The following is a 17,668-nucleotide window of genomic DNA, read 5'->3' on the forward strand; positions in this document are numbered from 1 at the left end:
TTATCACACCCAATGCAAGTATACTAGCACAATAAATCTTAATAACTAGTTTATAATTTGGTTACTCTCATTTGCTAGCAATATTTTACCTATTTATACGATATTATGGTTGGACATATACTCCCTAATCGATTTGGTGGGTGATAAGACACTGTGATGATTACAGGTATTTCTTCTTTACTATTTCTCAAATTATCAATAAAAAAGAGTTCAATAAGTATTACAATAAAAAGATTAAATAGCAGAGTCCAACAACGAAAATATAAGGAACAAAAGCTTAAAAAAAGTTGTAGCTTGTAAGTTGAAGCAGAGGAAAAGGTACATTTTTGGGGTGTAATTTATATGGCTAAATTAATTTTTTGGTGCTTTGTTATCCGTTGGAAGTAGGAAGCTAGATGATGGTACGTAAAGTTTTTTTCTTCTTCTTGAGTTTATGTTATATATATTTTCGAAGTAAATTCTTTTTACACTGAGATTGCTCATAAGTTATCTACATGTAAGTTTTCCTGAAATATAAAATTTATAATCTTAAAAACAAACTAAGTTAGTACTAACTATAATTAATAAAAACAATCTGATAGTGTAAAATTTTATTACTAATGTACACTTAATTAAACTTTTGGTGTGTGCATTATGACTTCAACAACTATGCTAGCCCGTCCTACTTTTCATATCCAACCACTGTTGCAATTTTACAAAAGATAGAGGCTGGCTACGCATGATATCCAGCACCAAAGTATTTATTAGACCAATTATGACTTCAGAGTATATTAAAAAAAAAAAAAACTAACAAAAGTATTGTGGTTTAGTATCCCCACAAGATTTTATTATATATAATGGAATTTTATAGTAAACCTAGTGTGAAGCCAACACCAAAATTAAAGTAAGAATTATCTAGATGATAAGGAGAAATTGTAACGGATGTGTGTTTAATTAATAAATGAACCAATAAAAGATAGTAGATACATATAATATTGTTTTAGTTTGTTGATAAATTCGACCGTTTATTAGTTGTAAAAGCTCTAAAAGCAGCTTAAATAATGATGCATTAACTTAAATTTCTTACGCTTTTCATAAAGGATGAGAAGGTCCTACGCAGACATTTTGTTTTAAACTTAAATGTTTGTACACAGGACGTTTACTTTTATAAAATATTGGTCGGGTAGAGTTCTATTTTCGAGTTTAAAATACTTAATAATGGTGTAAAGAGAAATGTATACAATCTGATCACATTTACTTGTAGTAGCATGGAACATACTTTATTTTTACTATTACAGATATCATAGTAGATGTTGAATTCTATTTTTTTCGTGCATTTTTTTTTTAATATTTTGAATCTATTTAGTAAAAATTCTAATTCCACCACTAATTACATATACTCCCTCGGTCCCAATTTATGTGACCATCTTTCCTTTTTAATCTGCCCCGTTCACCTTTCTATAATTAGAAACAACTTAATTTTAAAGTTTCCCTTTACCCTTAATGAAATAATTTATAGCCACACAAATATTTAAGATTTGTTTTAGACCATAAATTTCAAAAGTCTAATTTTTTCCTTAAACTTAGTGTCAAGTCGAACGGTGCCACATAAATTGGAATGAATGAATAATTGATAGTGAAAAATAGAATTGTAGTAATTCTTACATATTCTTTTTCTTGGATCAACCTAAATATGGAAATACGGTTGTAAAGTTGGTGAAACTAATTACAGCCAGTGACCGAGTGGAACAATGAATGCCTCTATGTCTTTTTCTCTAACTAAATAACTACCAACAATCTCTCCAAATCTTACTTTCCCATTTTTGTACTCTTTAATTCTTTTCTTTTCTAACATCTACTATCTCTTTATATAGGTTCTGCTGATCAGTTCACATGCATCACAAGTACATAGAATTTATTTCTCTCTCTCTTTTAGAGAAAAACAGAAACTCACAACAACTTTTTCTTCTTCTTAAAATAATAATAACAAGATGTTGAGGTTGATAACAGGTAGAAGAGGACCAAGTGGATTTGGATCAGCTTCCACTGCTGAGGAAGTTACTCAGGGAATTGATGCTAGCGCTCTCACTGTTATTGTTACAGGTTTCACTATTTCTTTTTTGCATCTTTAATTAATTGACACCTTCGAGCAGTAAACCGAAGGATGGTCAGTTGAACACTTTTGGTTGGAAAACTATATACTATGTATATACAAAAAAAATATTATATATCAGGCAAAAATTACTTTTTGTATATATATGTTAAATCATGAACACCTTTAGCGAAATTCCTGGTTTCGCCATTGCTCTCTGATGTGCCATGCATGGGCTTAGATTTTTACACAGATAATTATAAGCACATTTGCGTTTCTTTAACTAATCTTTTTTGTGGAAGAGATAATAAGAATAGGGGAAGGTCTTTGGTTTGTTCTGTGAAAATCGCTAAGGGTAATCTTTGAGGAATTAGGACCATCTTTTTTTCCCCATCACCTTTAGGACTATCAGTCTATGACTATCACCCAGTTTAGGACACATGACTGTATAGGCAAGAGGAAAACAAGAAAAAGTCAAACTTTCAAATACTCTTTTTCTAAAACTTTCAACTTAGTGTATGTTTGGTATGAATGATTTTTTCCTTTTTTTATGTTTTGTAAAATTAAAAATATTGTCCCAAGGGTACTTTTGTATAATTTAGGAAAATATTATTGGGCTGGAGGTAAGGTGGGTATAGTTGGAAGGGGATATGGCCTGGGTAGGGCACTGAGGAGTGCGGGGGTTGGGGGATGGGCCAGGGGCGGGGGTGGCGGCAAGCAGGGGCAGACCCGAACCTCCTTCGGCAAAAAACGACCCTATATATACAAGGTTAATATTATTTTTATGTATATATAGTAGTAGATGTTGAACCCCTTGAAATTTTGGCAATGCCACTAGCGGCAAGATATGCACGACATCCGCCTCTGTCAGCATACACCCCTATGAAGAGATACATCCAAATTTAAATCCTTAGAGACGGACTTATTAGCTAAATGACAATTGGCACGTACAATATGCCCGGTCACATCTTGTTACAGGCACGTGGTTATAGATGTGGTGCTTTTACGCCCTTAGAGACCACTTATTAGCTGAATGGCAATTGGCACGTACAATCCGCCAGTCACTTCTGTTACGGGCATGTGGTTACATATGCGGACTGTGGTGCTTTTGGTAAGTTTGACGTGATTTGTGTTCATTTTCTAATACTAATCTCTATAACAGGAGGTGCAAGTGGCATTGGATTTGAGACAGCAAGAGTTTTAGCTCTGAGGAGAGCTCAAGTCATTATTGCAGCAAGAAACTTGGAGGCTGCAAATGAAGCAAAACAGCGCATTTTGAGCGAAAACAGAGATGCTCGTGTTGATATTCAGAAACTCGACCTCAGCTCGTTGAAATCGGTCAAGGCATTTGCAGATAACTTCCTAGCACTTAACCTTCCTCTCAACATCTTAATGTAAGGCTCTTTCTTTTCCCTCACTTTGATCCAGTCATATATGGTTGGACATTGCATCTGTTACTGCTACCATTTTTCTAGAATAATTAGTTGTTTAGTTGTAAAAGAGGTCTAATAATTGATTTACTAGAATATTCAGTTTTTTGCTTGTACTAATACTTGAGTTATATGAGGAGTCATGTGTTACAATGTTTTTCTTTGAACCAACTTTGTGAAAACAGAAACAATGCAGGTATCATGTTCTGTCCATTTCAGCTTTCTAAGGATGGAATAGAGATGCAATTTGCTACTAATCATCTTGGTATAACGCGTAACTCCATATCAAGATTTTGGAGAGATCATTTTTCTCATGGATGTGACTCTGATTTGATTCTTCTTTGGGGGCGAATTTTCAGGTCATTTCTACTTGACTAAACTTCTTCTAGACAAAATGAAGGAAACAGCAAGAGCTACTGGTATCGAGGGTAGGATTGTGAACTTGTCATCAGTAGCTCACCTAATTTGCCCTCCTCAAGGAATACAATTCAACAATATCAATGAGGAAAAGAGGTAACCTTCACAAAAGTTATATAGCAATGGTACATAGTGGAATCCATTTCTAGCTTGTGACTACTCGTTGTACTGATCAGTTATCAAGACAAAGTGGCATATGGACAATCCAAGTTAGCCAACTTATTACATGCCAATGAGCTATCCCGCCGATTGCAGGTAATTGGCTAAGTTTGAAGCATATTAGTACTAGCTGTCCCCTGGATGAATATTAAGCTAATGCGTTGTTGTCTATTTCATTATCTCCATTTGAGACAAATTAAAGAATGACATTTTAAAATTTTTTTAGTCGAAGGGTATTAGAAATGCAATTCTGTCCTGAAATGCAGGAAGAGGGAGCAAATATTACTGTCAATTCAGTTCATCCTGGTTTGATAATGACAAATCTCATGAGACATTCAGCCTTTCTGATGAGTACGTTTATATAACCCTTGCGCAAAAGAATTAGCTCGAGGAATTACTGAGCTTTAATTGGAATGTTTTTCTTCTAATTCGCAGGAATCTTAAGGGTTTTCACTTGTTTCCTTTGGAAGAATGTCCCCCAGGTAACAACTATATTGCTCGGCCTCTCCAAAAATGTTGCCTCATCCGTGTCGGATCCTCCATAAATGCATAGATTTTGGAGGATCTGACATACACTTGACAGTATTTTTGAAGAGTCCGAACAACATATACAGTTTCTCATAGCATTTGAAAGCTGAAAAATACTTACTAATTTCAAAACTTAATTATTTTGCAGGGAGCAGCTACAACTTGCTACGTCGCTCTCCATCCAAGTTTGAAGGGAGTGACTGGAAGGTACTTCGTTGATTGCAACGAGTACAAGCCAACCAAGCTAGCACAAGACGAAGTTTTAGCTCGGAATCTTTGGGATTTCAGCAATGATCTAGTCAATGCATCTCAAAAGATTGATAAATAGAACACAGTCCTTGGAAATCCTGCATGTTATTATTACAGTTTAAAACCATATCTTGTGAAACTGTTGTAGAAGTTAGGAGGGTTAAGCTTCTTTGGCTCTGTTCCCAATTTATACTCTCTGTGCATGTTTATCTAAGCTAGCTACTAATGTTTTAAATGTACCTAAAAATTTAGGTTTTCGCTCTCTTCTCGGTTCTCAACTTTGTAATGACTGATATGTCTCTTAAATTTTTGTTAAACCTTTCCATGTGTAACAAGTTAGCTAGTTTATCGATTCACTTATAATGGTTATCAGTAGAACTTAGTTCCAAGCCCATGAATGAGGGGAAAACGAAAGAAATAACCAGATCCAAATATTAGATAGTAACGGCAATATGTCTCATTACTTCTGCTAACGAGAAAGGAAACACCATTACAACAAGACTGCTGCAAATAAGAGTACCAAAAATTTTCAAAATTTGAAATACTTTTCTCAAACTCATCATACCACAAAACCCGAGAAACAGAAAAGAAATCACTACAAATGACACTAGGAGCCGAGACTGAATTTCTGCAATCAAAATACTCAGAATGCGACTTAAAGATGATTTTTGTTTACAATGAAACTAAGAGTCCTAATTTTAACTTGTTCGAGCTAACATGAAATTATGGTTAAACGAAAAAAACAACATGAAATACAGCATAGTAGAAACTAAAGACTCAACCACCATGACATAGGTTGAAAAGTTTAGCATGAACATGCTACAACTAACTACGACTCTGTTTTCACAACTTACAGTGCTCAACAAAGCCCTAACACTTATTTATTTACAAAACTCAGTGACATAATCAAGAGAGTCAACTAAGATTAATAACGGAGCTCAGCTGGCCTCTGCAACCGGGAAGTGCAGTTTTGTGATAGATTTCTTAAGAAAACTGCTCCCACAAAATGGATCTGGGCTGCCAATATCAAAATCCACAATGCTAGATTGTACCTCACTCGACGAAGCTGTCATGTTGCTATCATCGAGAGGATGGCAACTTCTCTGAGAACTCCCTCCATGTTTCCGAGCTTGTTTCTTGTCTCTACCCTTGGTTCCTCGTGAGGATTTGCCATTGTTTTTCTGCTTATTCTTCCCATTCTTCTTCTTGCCACTCTTATGGCTTTGTCCCTTGTTTGGCACATGTGACACTGATGTTGGAATAGGGTCATACACATCCGGAGCCCATGTTACAGTCAGCTTCCTCGGTAGACTGCCTTGTTTCTCACGGCCGCCTTTTATGGCAGATACAAGCTTCAAAGGAGTCTGAAGAATAAAACACAGAAAAGGAAAGAGGAAAAAATAGGACTGTTAACATCTGCAGTTACTTGATTGCTCAATCATGAAACAATCGCCATAGAGACACTATCTGTATCTGAAACAGCAGTTCTATGCTACAGTGCTGTTTCAACTATACTGTAACTTCACTGTGTGATACAATTAATCACATTGCTTATAATTTAAACTAAATCCAAGAAAGACAAGAAATAATGGCTTGTGGGAGTCAGATTGCTGATAACCTTAAGAAGAACGCAAAGACCAGAAGCAGCATACCAGGGAAAGGTGGTCAGAGTATAACCAGAAAAGAAACAAATATATGGGTATGAATGAATGTTTGTATGTCCTATCCGATTTTTAGAAGGTAAATCCTATTCCTTTTACCGATATGATGTTTGTATGTCCTATCCGATTTTTAGTAAGGTAAATCCTATTCCTTTTACCGATATGCTTTTTTTTTTTTTATATAATATCATGAAAATGGATAGCGAAACCAACCCCACACTGAATTGACCCATAACCAACACATACCTCAGAAGAAACTGAAACATGGTATGCAAACCATTAACACTCCCCGCAAGTAGTATCATGATGGCCACTAACTCAAGGTTAGAGTATATAAGAGAGAGCAACTAAAAACCAAAAGCAATTAATGGTTACATTACAAGCAACTCGATCCAAAAACTTAGTCCAAGAAAGCCAAGAAATGATGGCTTGTGGGATTCCATCGATAATAACCCTAAGGAGAACAGCTAAAAACCGAAAGCAAGATACCAAGGAAAAGTGGTCGGATCATATCAAAAGAAGGAATAAATATAAGGGTATAACAGAAGGACGGAGTGAGCTGACACAATCATTATATACAGTATTCATATATAATATATATCCATTCCTGAAAAGGTAAAGAACCAATCCACATTGAGACAAACACAAAACAAACCTTACCATTAACCTTTTTGTTTATGATAAATCATACCTTCCTATTAACACTTTCTTTTTTAAGACTCGCATACCTCACCATTAGGGGTGGCAAAATGGTTAAAATTTACAAATATCCGCCTGACCCAACCATTATAAATGGGTTGGATTCCGATCATTTCAAAAGTGGGTCAAATATGGATCAACCCATAATATCCATCATAGAATATGGATAGCTCATGGGTATCCACCAACTGCACTCCCGTTAAAGTATGTAAGGGAGTAGGAACCCCTAAAAAGTACACTTGTTAAAAAGAGAAAAAGAAGAAATGTTTGTAATTTCAGAGTCCTTATTTCTTTTACACCAATGTGTTTTTTTTTTCCTGATTTATTTGAAGACATGTCTTTTCATAGGTACTGGAAACAATTATTCCCCATGGAGAATCTCAACGAAAAGTACCTAAATTAAATAGAAACAAAAGCTAAGAGCCATAATTGATCAGAAGAAATGAAAGGAAAAAAAGAAGATAAGAAAAACAAGAAGGCAGATTGAAGAAAAGCTCACATCTTATTTAAGAAGCAATGGATAATATGAATATCCATTTATCCTTTGGTTAACTCATTTTTTCTATCCGTATCAGATTAGGTTACTCGGAGTCCGTATCAGATTAAGTTACTCGGAGTCGGGTGCGGGTATCCGACACGGATGCGGATCCAGATATGGATACGGGAGCTGGGATTAGGCTAAAAAAATTCAAAATTATAAAAATAGAGCTATAAAGATATTCTAAATCTTGAGAGATACTGTGGAAAACTTACATGTATGTTGTAAAATTCAATCTTTCATTCTCCAAGTTGAGCGTTAAAAACATAAATTAATTGTCAAAAAATCAACACGCAAATAATTAATTAGAAATTATCTCTCTTTTCTATGAAGAAAAACATTTATAAATAGCAACTATTGACCAAGAGGAAAAGCTAAAAAGGATTGAAGGTATGGCATTTCCCATGTCTTAAACCTGTTCTATCGTTTATTTTGAGAAACAAAAATCTCAATTTTCCCCCAAATTTGTCCATGGACTCTGTTCAAACTATCCGACGTGGATTGACCGAATCCCGCACCTGTGTCGTGTTGACATGGGTTCACAAGCAAAAAATGAAGAGCCCGGGCAACTTAGGTATCAAATATGGGCGGGTCGGATATTTTTTTCTGTTTTTACCTAACCCATTTTCGACCCACTCATATCCTACCCAACCTGCACGTTTGCCCACCTTCTTGAGAAATATATGTCTTCTTAAAGAGTTGTGACCACAAGGACAATTTACGTGTCAACCTTTTGCAGGAGCCATGTTGATCTTCTCTATCGTTTCAATGTTTATCGGATGTCCCAAAAGGGCAATCGAAGTTACATGAATGAGCAGTAAAGGCCGATCTAAGATTCAATTTTAATCTGGTCATAGTGCTTCTAAAACTCTTTGATAATTCATGAGATCTACATTGCATTATTAAATATGACAAACTATTAATTGTGATTAATTAAGGCGTCATCATATTTCCTTTTGGAACTCCCTTTTAATTAAGGCATCATTATATTTCCTTTTGGAACTCCCTTACTCTAATCTCTAATTGTTTAATTCCTCTAGCACTACAAGAGCGGACCGTACTTCATAGTCCTAAAATCAGAGAGAATAACTCCTAAAAATATGACCTTCCTTGAAACCCTAGCAATATTTTGGTAGAGATCAAGCCTCACTGAAACTAATTAAATGTTATATTTGATGGAAATAGATCAATAAATCCACAGCAAGTGAAATGAACATGCATTTTATTTTCTTTAGTTTATCATAATCATAACTTTAAAAGCATCACTTTTTTCGGATTAGATCTACTTTGGGGTATTAATAGTACATCTTAGTATATATATATATATATAATCTAGTAGCAGAATGAATGAGAACCAAAAGTTCTTGGTTTTCGATGTCCATGACTACATCATGGCAGAGTAGAGAGTATAAGAACTTGGAGAGAAGAGTCATTTGATTAGGTTGGCCATTACATTTTTAAAAGTTTTATGTCCAACCTTTCAAAAGATCTTTATTTTTACACGTAGATATCTAAAAGTAAATTACAAGAGATCTTTTTATGGTCACTTTTTTCTATTCAAATTGTAAAAGACTTACGTTGAACTACTTCCTCTATTCAAAGTTATAATAAGGTACATATAGAGGGATTGCGGCCTTTTAGGGTGCGGAAGTTTGAGGCAATAACATGTCTGTGATGCCTTTAGATGTTCTGGGCCGCACACACGCTATATTGATGTATTCAACGACTTTATAGCCTTGGCCGACATGCCTGGGTAGTCTTAGAATATCTATATATTTATGTTTAATTTTCACGAAATTTGCACTATTATTAATTGTCATGGTTCAAATTTCACTTACTAATATATTATCATCTTCCCCTCACCCCTTTTTTTGGTATCTTTTTCAGAATATTTGTGCCTTTCAGATGCTAAGTAAACAGGAAAAGCCCATTTCTAATGCAAAGGATACATTGATTTCTTCCAGCAGACCTCGTACGTGGAACAAATTTCTCGACTTCGTGAAAGGAAGGAAAAAAAGGGGAGAAAAATGGAAGTAAGACATAAACATGTGGATACAATTTAGATCTTTCGAGTGCAGAAACCAATTCTAGATCAGAATTAACTTAAAAAAAGAACACTTGCATTTCTTATATAAATGAAGCCGGGAGAGAATCTTCTTTATTGTTTTAATCCATTATCAATTTTTGATCGATGCGTTATTATTAGACTACACTAGAAAGTTCGTAACTAAAAATTCAACTGATATATATACTAATTACTTTTTGAAGCAAAGAGATCGTCTTGGAAACCGCACTAACAACAGTAATAAAGGCGGAAAAAAATATTAGAGTATCCAGTAAACATAAAACAACGATTGATCATTGATTTATTAAGTGAATGAAACCAACATACTTTAAGGGAAAAAATTGAAACAACATATGACAGACGGACACTTCAAATGAGGACAAAGGGAAAGAGATCTGGAGAGTCCTATGACACAACTTAGACATGCAAACAGTAAAAGAGATGGACAGTCCATGAGACAACATGAACATATAAAGCAGTACTAAAAGAGAGAGACATTTGTCCTTAGAAATTGTTATTGTGGTTTGGATCTTGTACATCAATGTTGTTGAAAGATGGATCATCAAATAAAGCCATTACAACATCATCATCCCAGTTCAGCATCTCAGTATATCCAGGACTCTGTGAAAAGCCATAGGTATGGTTTTGGTAGTTATTCACTGTCATTGATGCACCCATTTGGGGGATATTATATGAAGGGCCCATTGGTGGTGTCACCGGAGTAAACATTGGAGTACACATTGGAGGAGCCATCATTGGTGAAGACATTGGAGAAGCCATTGTTGTTAGAGGCATTGAAAGAGCCATTCTAGGAGCCTTTCTAAGAGCCATTTGTTGAGGTATTGGACAAAATTGTGGAACCATTGGAGGAAACATTTGTGAAGGAAATGAAAGAGAAGGGGGAGGAGGAAGCCTCGAAGGGCCCACAAGAGGAACCGCATGAGAAGGAGCCAACGGTTGAAACATTGATTGGGGCACTTGAGTGGGAACGGATGCCACTGGAGGAACCATGGACGGGGCCACAGATAGCGGAGCCACAGCAGGAGGCAACATCGGAGCACTTGGCCCCTTGAAGTTGGTTCCACCAGGAACCACCGATGGAGCCTTCGGAGGAACCACCGGTATTGGAGCCTCTGGAAGGGCCAATAGAGGAGTTGTTGGCTCCTCAGAGCTGGTCCCATCAGGAACCATCGGTCCAGCAATGGGTTGAGGGGCATTTGATGTGGAACCCTCTCCAACAGCCTTTGCTTTTATCGCTTCATGTACCTGTTTTAGGTTTTGGTTGATCACGTAACTCAGATCGTTGAGATCGTTAGGATGCATGCCACCGGGAATATCTTTTCCATTCAACATTTCATGCATCTTGTTTGTGAACTCCTTCACCCTATTCCCCTTCCTTACCTTCAGCAATTGTGCTTCCAATTTCTTAATCCTTTGCTTCGTGAACTCTTCTAGTGATGCCATGTTTTCTAATTGTTCCAACTCAGACAGTTGCCTAAGCTTTGTAAAGGTATCGATAGCAACACCATGATTTGGAAACACCACAGGTTCATTGTGGTAAGCACTATAGATGACGATAGCAACATCAACATCACAAAGGGTGCTAATTTCTTGAGCCTTTTTCAAGAACCCTTTCTGTCTTTTCTTGTATGAGGCTTTCCTCTCAGTGATACTTTCAATCAAAGCAAGCTTCACTTTCTTTCTAGTCATAGCTAAAGAGGAGGAAAAGGAGGAGAAATGTGTATGACTAGGTATGGGGATCAAATGGCTTTGTTGTTGTTGTGTGTTTCTTTGCCTAGGATTGGCTCCTATTTGTAGGGTAAAATTTAGATTCAGTAAATTTTTAAATAGTTTGAATTAGGGGATTCTTAATTGTCACCATTAGCAATTTTGGCATGAAATTAAATGAGCGCGGACTAGATACCAAGTTAGATATTATCTCTTGAAATATATGAAGTTTATGGCAACTATTTTATGCTGACCAATTTTGTTTGAGTCAAACTTTGGTTATTAGGAGAATTTAGTTGAAAAATTAAGTAATATCCATAAAAGCTGGTCATAGAGTAATAACAATGTGATTGCTTACTAATTTCAGTGATCAAGAAAGTAAAAAATAATAATACAATCTTTGTAAAAATAATTATGAATGTACAAAATTTAAAAAATGAAACAAGCAAGCATTTTAGATAAAACAACATGTAAAATTTTATTTAAATATAGTGGCTAAGAATTCTGAAATATCAATTTCGAAAATATTTAAATATGCGTTAAAGAGCATTCCATTTAATGGTTAATTTTTTAAAAATACAAATATTTATTGAATATTAAATGATGACATGTTTATGATTATAGTTGTTGCAGTGCTTCATAGAAACACATTTTTATTTTTTCCAATTTTGCAAAAGCCATATTCAGTAGAAATTTTAAGCCGCTTTCAAGTATATTAAAAACTATATCCTGTTTATTTTTTTATTTTTTTTTAACTGTCTGATACTCACCAACCTGTCACTCGACACACATTAAAAAAATAATTCTAAATTGGTTTGTCACACGTTAAAAAAATTCTAAATTGGTTTCTAGGCAAATCAATATACAATAATTGCACCAAACATTGATCAAAACAATGTGTTTACACATAGTGGAGAAAATGCATCAATGTTATAACATCAATTTTTAAAACATTGTAAGCATTTATCAGAATTAACTCCACTAGCAAAAATATCAATAGAATCTAGTGGAGTTAAGTCAGCTCAGCATGAGTTATAGAAAATGCACCAGTATCCAAAAATGTGGGGGTATGTTTGGCTTAGGACTTAAGCCATTACTAGTATTAGACTTCGTGTTTGATATTATCTTGAAGAACTAGAAGATATAATATACAATTTACTAAAATTTTGTATTTTTTAGCCGCAGAATGGTGGATATTGATATGGTAGTCCGCGAATTCATAACTTGTTCGGTTTCGGTGATGACTAGTTGATGAAATTACTAATTTGATTGTTGGTCATGTGTCTTGTTTAGAAAGGTTTTGTTCCTTCGTGAAAATGTGCCACCTGAAATTTTATCTTCTTCCATGAAGGAATGTCACGGGAAAGTTTGCGATTTTTCATGAGAAAAAAGTGTTTGTCGAAGCATAACCTTTTGCAAAGACATGGTTGTTCATGAATATGTGTCTTCATGGTATGAACCATCTGATGATAATGATAAAATCCATATAAGTTGGATTTGTCACATGAATGAATGTGTTATAGCTGGGCACCAAAATAGACTTGTATTCCGAAAAGGAATAAGAATATCTTGCATGAGGATGCCTGAAAAGGGTGAAATGCTTGAGAATAGGGGTGGAAAAATGGTTAAAATTTGCAGTTATCCGCCTAACCCAACTTAAATGGGTTGCATATCTGATCATTTCAAAAGTGGATCAAACATGGATCAACCACCCATATTATCCATCATAGAATATGGATAACCCATGAGTATACCAACTGCACTCCCGTTAAAGTATGCAAGGGAGTAGGAACCCCTAAAAAGTACACTTATTAAAAAGAGAAAAAGAAGAAGACGAAATGCTTGTAATTCGGAGTACTTATTTCTTTTACACCAATGTTTTCCTTTTTCTTGATTGATAAAACTAAGACTTAGTGTGCTGCATTTTTTATATTTTGAATAATTTACTTCCTAGTCAAATCTGTTAAAAGAAGTACTAATATGTGAGATTTTGATTTATTTGAAAACAGGCTTTTACATAGGTACTGAAAACAATTATTCCCCATCGAGAATCTCAACGAAAAGTACCTAAAATCAAATAGAAACAATAGCTAAGAACCATGATTGATCGGAAGAAATGAAAGGAAAAAAAAAAGAAGACACGAAAGAGAAGAAGGCAGATTGGAGAAAAGAAGCTCATATCTAATTTAAGAAGCAATGGATATATTATCGTTGGTTAACTCATTTTTTATCTGCATCAAATAGGGGCAGGTCGGATATTTTATCCATTTTCGACCAGCCCATACCCGACCCGCCCATTTGCCACCCCTACTCACCATTAACACTTCACAAGTAGTACCCAAGATTACCACTAACTCAAGGTCAGAGTATTCCCACTTTATTTATAAGTAACATAAACAGACAGCTGTTGATTATCTTAATAAAAGCAAGATAATGTAAGAATATGACTATATATTTTCAGGGATAACAAATAGACAACAAGGTCAAGAAATCCTCTATCATAATGTCAATACACCAAGGAAAAGGAACTTGCTGAAGAATATTATTGAGACAGTAAACTCACTGGCAGGGATATGGAACGTAAGTAAGGCAAATCAGGAGATTTAGCATCAGCACCACGTGTCATTACTTCAGCAGTCGCGTCATCAGGAGATTCTGCAGTGGGCACGCTCATACCAGAGCATGGAAATGTTGCACATTTGATCAAGCATTTTACAGAAGCAACATTACCAGGGTCACTTCCATTGGAATCTTTACTTACATCTTCCTTCACTGTCTCAGCATTGCACTTATCGTTTGAGTCTTCAGCATCCTGATTATTTAAATGAGTAGGGATATGGTGGCCAAAATCATTTATAGAGAGACCACCTGTATTTCCAAAAGCACAATCAGGCGTCTCCTTTGATGACTCGCAAAGGGCGCCAACATTTTCAGACACAGACTTGTGGCTAGCAGGACAATCGTCCATCAATTACAAAGAGAGCAGCACAGACCTGCCAAAGTGTGCAAAGAAAATTCAAGCACATTGTTCAGAAATTCATAACAATGAAAACTGACTAAACAAATGTTCAACTTTATAACTTAGTGATTCTGCCATCAGACGGTGGAAAAATAATGATAACTTAGGCGCGACGACACCTAGAGTTGTGAATGTCTGCATTAGAGCGTAAAGCTTTACTGGAGCAATCACAAACACTTTTTTCTATTATGGATCAACTACCAGAAATTCAACGCGTAATCTCAGCATTGAATGCATATTCCTGAATCAAGAACGTTGATTTGTAGGAATACAGCTAAAGCAACTGCATTAGCAACAAGCTATGATTTTCTTTCCAATCTAATCGATTAACCTTTGAAACCTTTAATATTCCAGCCATATTGCATAAATTGAAACATATCAAGACAATCAAATGCAGTAGATGCTTCTACCCAAACCGGACTATATTCAATCAAATAAGATAAGGATCTTACATGCCATTCAGATGCATTAAAATCCAACATTGTACCCACAAGGTTTAAAATATAAGAATGATTAAAACAAATTATAGACACACAGGCAAAAAGGGCATAAACCCAAACACCAACAGTGGCGGATTTATCACATATCATGCGCGTTCCCCGTATATATAATAAGAAATTAGCTAAATATCTATAGATACTTCACTGTGAACCAGTTATTATTGTATATTAACTTGAGATCGTTATGAGAAACCATATACATTGGAAAACTTCAATAAATATACCGTTCGGCCATCTAGTTTACCAAACATGGCCGAAGTATACACTACCTATACACTTCGGCTATTTAGGTAGTGTATAGGTATGTATATTATATGTGCAGGTATACCCGCAAAGGGTGGCTCAACTGGTTGAGCATGGGGCTTCCATAATGCAGGTCTAAGGTTCGAAACCCCCTGCCTACAACAACAGGGGATTTGCCTTCTGGGTCGAGCTCATCGCATGGGGCGTTCCTAGTGCGAGTTATCTCTTCTGTGTGTAAGCCCCGTGCGAGTTACCTCTTCTGTGTGGTTTGCAGGCTATTGCACAGAAGCGGGGTGGGAGGTTTACCCTGTGCGCACCCAAAAGGTAGCAGCTACGGGTTCCCCTGTCATCACAAAAAGTATTATATGTGTAGGTATGTATAAACTATACACTACTTATACAGTGTGCACATATTTTATAAACTAGATGATCGAATGGTATTCGCCTGTACTTCAAATCCTGGATCCACCTCTAACAACCACCACCATCATAACAATATTGAAGTGAATAAAAGATTATTCTAAACAATTATAGCCAATATTCATGATTTATTAATTGTTAAAAACAAATCAAACAAAACATATTTCAGATTATTTTACCTCTATTGAAATGAACCTTGTCAGATCCTCCAAGTAACACACAAAGATCACGATCTATACCAACAGATTTGGATACAAAAATACTAGGGAATGAAACCGCAAAATAGCAGAATTGATTAGTCCCTTAAAACAAAATGGATTAATTAAAAGTAAACGTTAACTAAGAGAATTAGGCCAATCAAATTTCGCCATGTGTTTATGACGATGAAAACACACTAATAAACCATAGAAAGATGCTGGAGTGAAGAGATCAAACACCGAATGCATTGTTCGATGCTCTTCAAATTAAACCCTAGCTCTACACTCAAAATTAATGGATAATAAAGAAACGATGAAAAGATAATTTGTTTTTTTAGATTTGGTGGAAGGATAAATGAAATTATTGTAGCATGGAGATTCGCATAGGAATACAGAGTGAACAAGTGGGGAGTATTAATCGGATATAGAAACGCCTTATCCGGAAATTTAAAAAAAGAGGAACCGTACAAACTAGGGCATAGATGTAGTATAATATAATAGATATTTTTGGAAATAGGATACTCCCTCCATCTCAAAATAATTGTATTTTATTCATCAAGATAAAATTAAATAATTTTTTTTTCATTTTATCCTTTTATTAATTACATCAATGTGCTGATGGACTATTTCTAGAAAGTAGTATGGACCATTTTGAAAAATTACGTACTCTACTTCCCTTTTAATTTAGCGTCTTAATTTTTTACAACAACATATCCCGTATAACCTCGCGAACAAGGTGGGGGAGGGTGGTGTGTATTGATTTAGGGTATTGAGATTGATTCGGAGAATCCATTAATTTGGGGTATTTTTATTAGCGCAGAAAAATATAGATAACCCAACTAAGGATAAAACTGAACAAGAGGGGTATTTGACCCTTTTCCCATTTTTAAAAACTATGTACTCCTTTTTAATTCATGTGTCTTACTAACTTTTAATTTTTTTAAATTTTTTTAATATTTTTATTTATTCTTAATGATAATAATTTCCATATAGAATGAAAAGTGCGTTTAGGATCAAAAAAACTCACTGAATATATTTTATCTTTAATCAAATTCGTTTATATATAAATGACATGATACATTTCATCAGATTATAAAACTCAATGAATATATTTCAAATGCTATATTGTGTCTATTTTAAGAGTATAAGATTTAAAATTTTCTTTTTGAGTATCGTGCTTAGTTAATTAAATTAACAGATAAACAAAATTAAAATAGTACTAACATGTTAATGTGGATAAGGTCGAAAAAAAGAATATGGACAGTCCTTAGGACAGCATGAATATGGACTTCTTTTTTGGGAAAAGTTAAAAATGAATACACTACGGATTATGGACTACTCTTCTGACATGGCTAAACAAAACTCACACGTGTAATGAGATTCTTTACCCTGATTTCGGGGAAAAAGAATCTTTTTCCCCTGACAACGTTATAGCTTCGTTCCATTTGTTTTAGATTGTGTTTGGATCGACTTTTTAAAAATAACTTAAGAATCTGTTTGAATTGATTTATTTTAAATGTTTTTAAGTTAAAATAACTTTTAAGTATTTTTTTAGTATTTGAATAAAATAAAAAAGTGCTTTTAAGCACTTATTTTTTAGTTAAAACCAGTATACGTATCCGCGCGATGCGCAATCAGTCGGTAGACGTAATCATGAATATACATGTTTATTGAACAATTTCAAGATGCAAGTTGTTGTAAAATATAATGATATTATAAAGCTTACATGAGCGAATGCTAGCAT

The 17,668-nt window shown here is 34.9% G+C and overlaps 2 protein-coding genes and 1 non-coding gene across 3 annotated transcripts; 1 reads left to right on the forward strand and 2 right to left on the reverse strand.

The window, feature by feature from the left end:
• Nucleotides 1–1,845: 1,845 nt before the first annotated feature.
• LOC132606866 (short-chain dehydrogenase TIC 32 B, chloroplastic-like) lies at nucleotides 1,846–5,210 on the forward strand. The gene is made up of 8 exons (XM_060320534.1): nucleotides 1,846–2,082; nucleotides 3,234–3,465; nucleotides 3,687–3,766; nucleotides 3,861–4,014; nucleotides 4,095–4,173; nucleotides 4,344–4,428; nucleotides 4,513–4,559; nucleotides 4,754–5,210. Exons 1-8 carry the CDS (start codon nucleotides 1,971–1,973, stop codon nucleotides 4,931–4,933), a joined length of 969 nt encoding a protein of 322 aa, XP_060176517.1. The 5' UTR covers nucleotides 1,846–1,970; the 3' UTR covers nucleotides 4,934–5,210.
• Nucleotides 5,211–5,479: 269 nt separating this feature from the next.
• Nucleotides 5,480–16,387, reverse strand: LOC132606867 (uncharacterized). The gene is made up of 3 exons (XM_060320535.1): nucleotides 15,907–16,387; nucleotides 14,109–14,538; nucleotides 5,480–6,218 (listed from the first exon to the last, which is right to left on the reverse strand). The coding sequence occupies exons 2-3, from the start codon at nucleotides 14,511–14,513 to the stop codon at nucleotides 5,793–5,795; spliced, it is 831 nt and encodes a 276-aa protein (XP_060176518.1). The 5' UTR covers nucleotides 14,514–14,538; nucleotides 15,907–16,387; the 3' UTR covers nucleotides 5,480–5,792.
• LOC132608409 (U6 spliceosomal RNA) lies at nucleotides 8,446–8,547 on the reverse strand. Its single transcript, XR_009570333.1, has one exon. It is a non-coding gene; the product is annotated as a U6 spliceosomal RNA (small nuclear RNA).
• Nucleotides 16,388–17,668: the final 1,281 nt, after the last annotated feature.

This window comes from Lycium barbarum, chromosome 8 (genome assembly GCF_019175385.1).
Source record: "Lycium barbarum isolate Lr01 chromosome 8, ASM1917538v2, whole genome shotgun sequence".
NCBI lineage: Eukaryota > Viridiplantae > Streptophyta > Magnoliopsida > Solanales > Solanaceae > Lycium > Lycium barbarum.

What these genes read in the sequence shown, in the direction of transcription:
- LOC132606867 (XM_060320535.1), bottom strand. Translation starts at nt 14,513, where the DNA reads ATGGACGATTGTCCTGCTAGCCACAAGTCTGTGTCTGAAAATGTTGGC. An exon ending in TACGTTCCATATCCCTGCCA is followed by an intron (nt 6,219 to 14,108) that starts GTGAGTTTACTG and finishes TTTATTCTTCAG; the next exon opens with ACTCCTTTGAAGCTTGTATC.
- LOC132606866 (XM_060320534.1), top strand. Translation starts at nt 1,971, where the DNA reads ATGTTGAGGTTGATAACAGGTAGAAGAGGACCAAGTGGATTTGGATCA. An exon ending in AATATCAATGAGGAAAAGAG is followed by an intron (nt 4,015 to 4,094) that starts GTAACCTTCACA and finishes TGTACTGATCAG; the next exon opens with TTATCAAGACAAAGTGGCAT. An exon ending in ACATTCAGCCTTTCTGATGA is followed by an intron (nt 4,429 to 4,512) that starts GTACGTTTATAT and finishes TCTAATTCGCAG; the next exon opens with GAATCTTAAGGGTTTTCACT.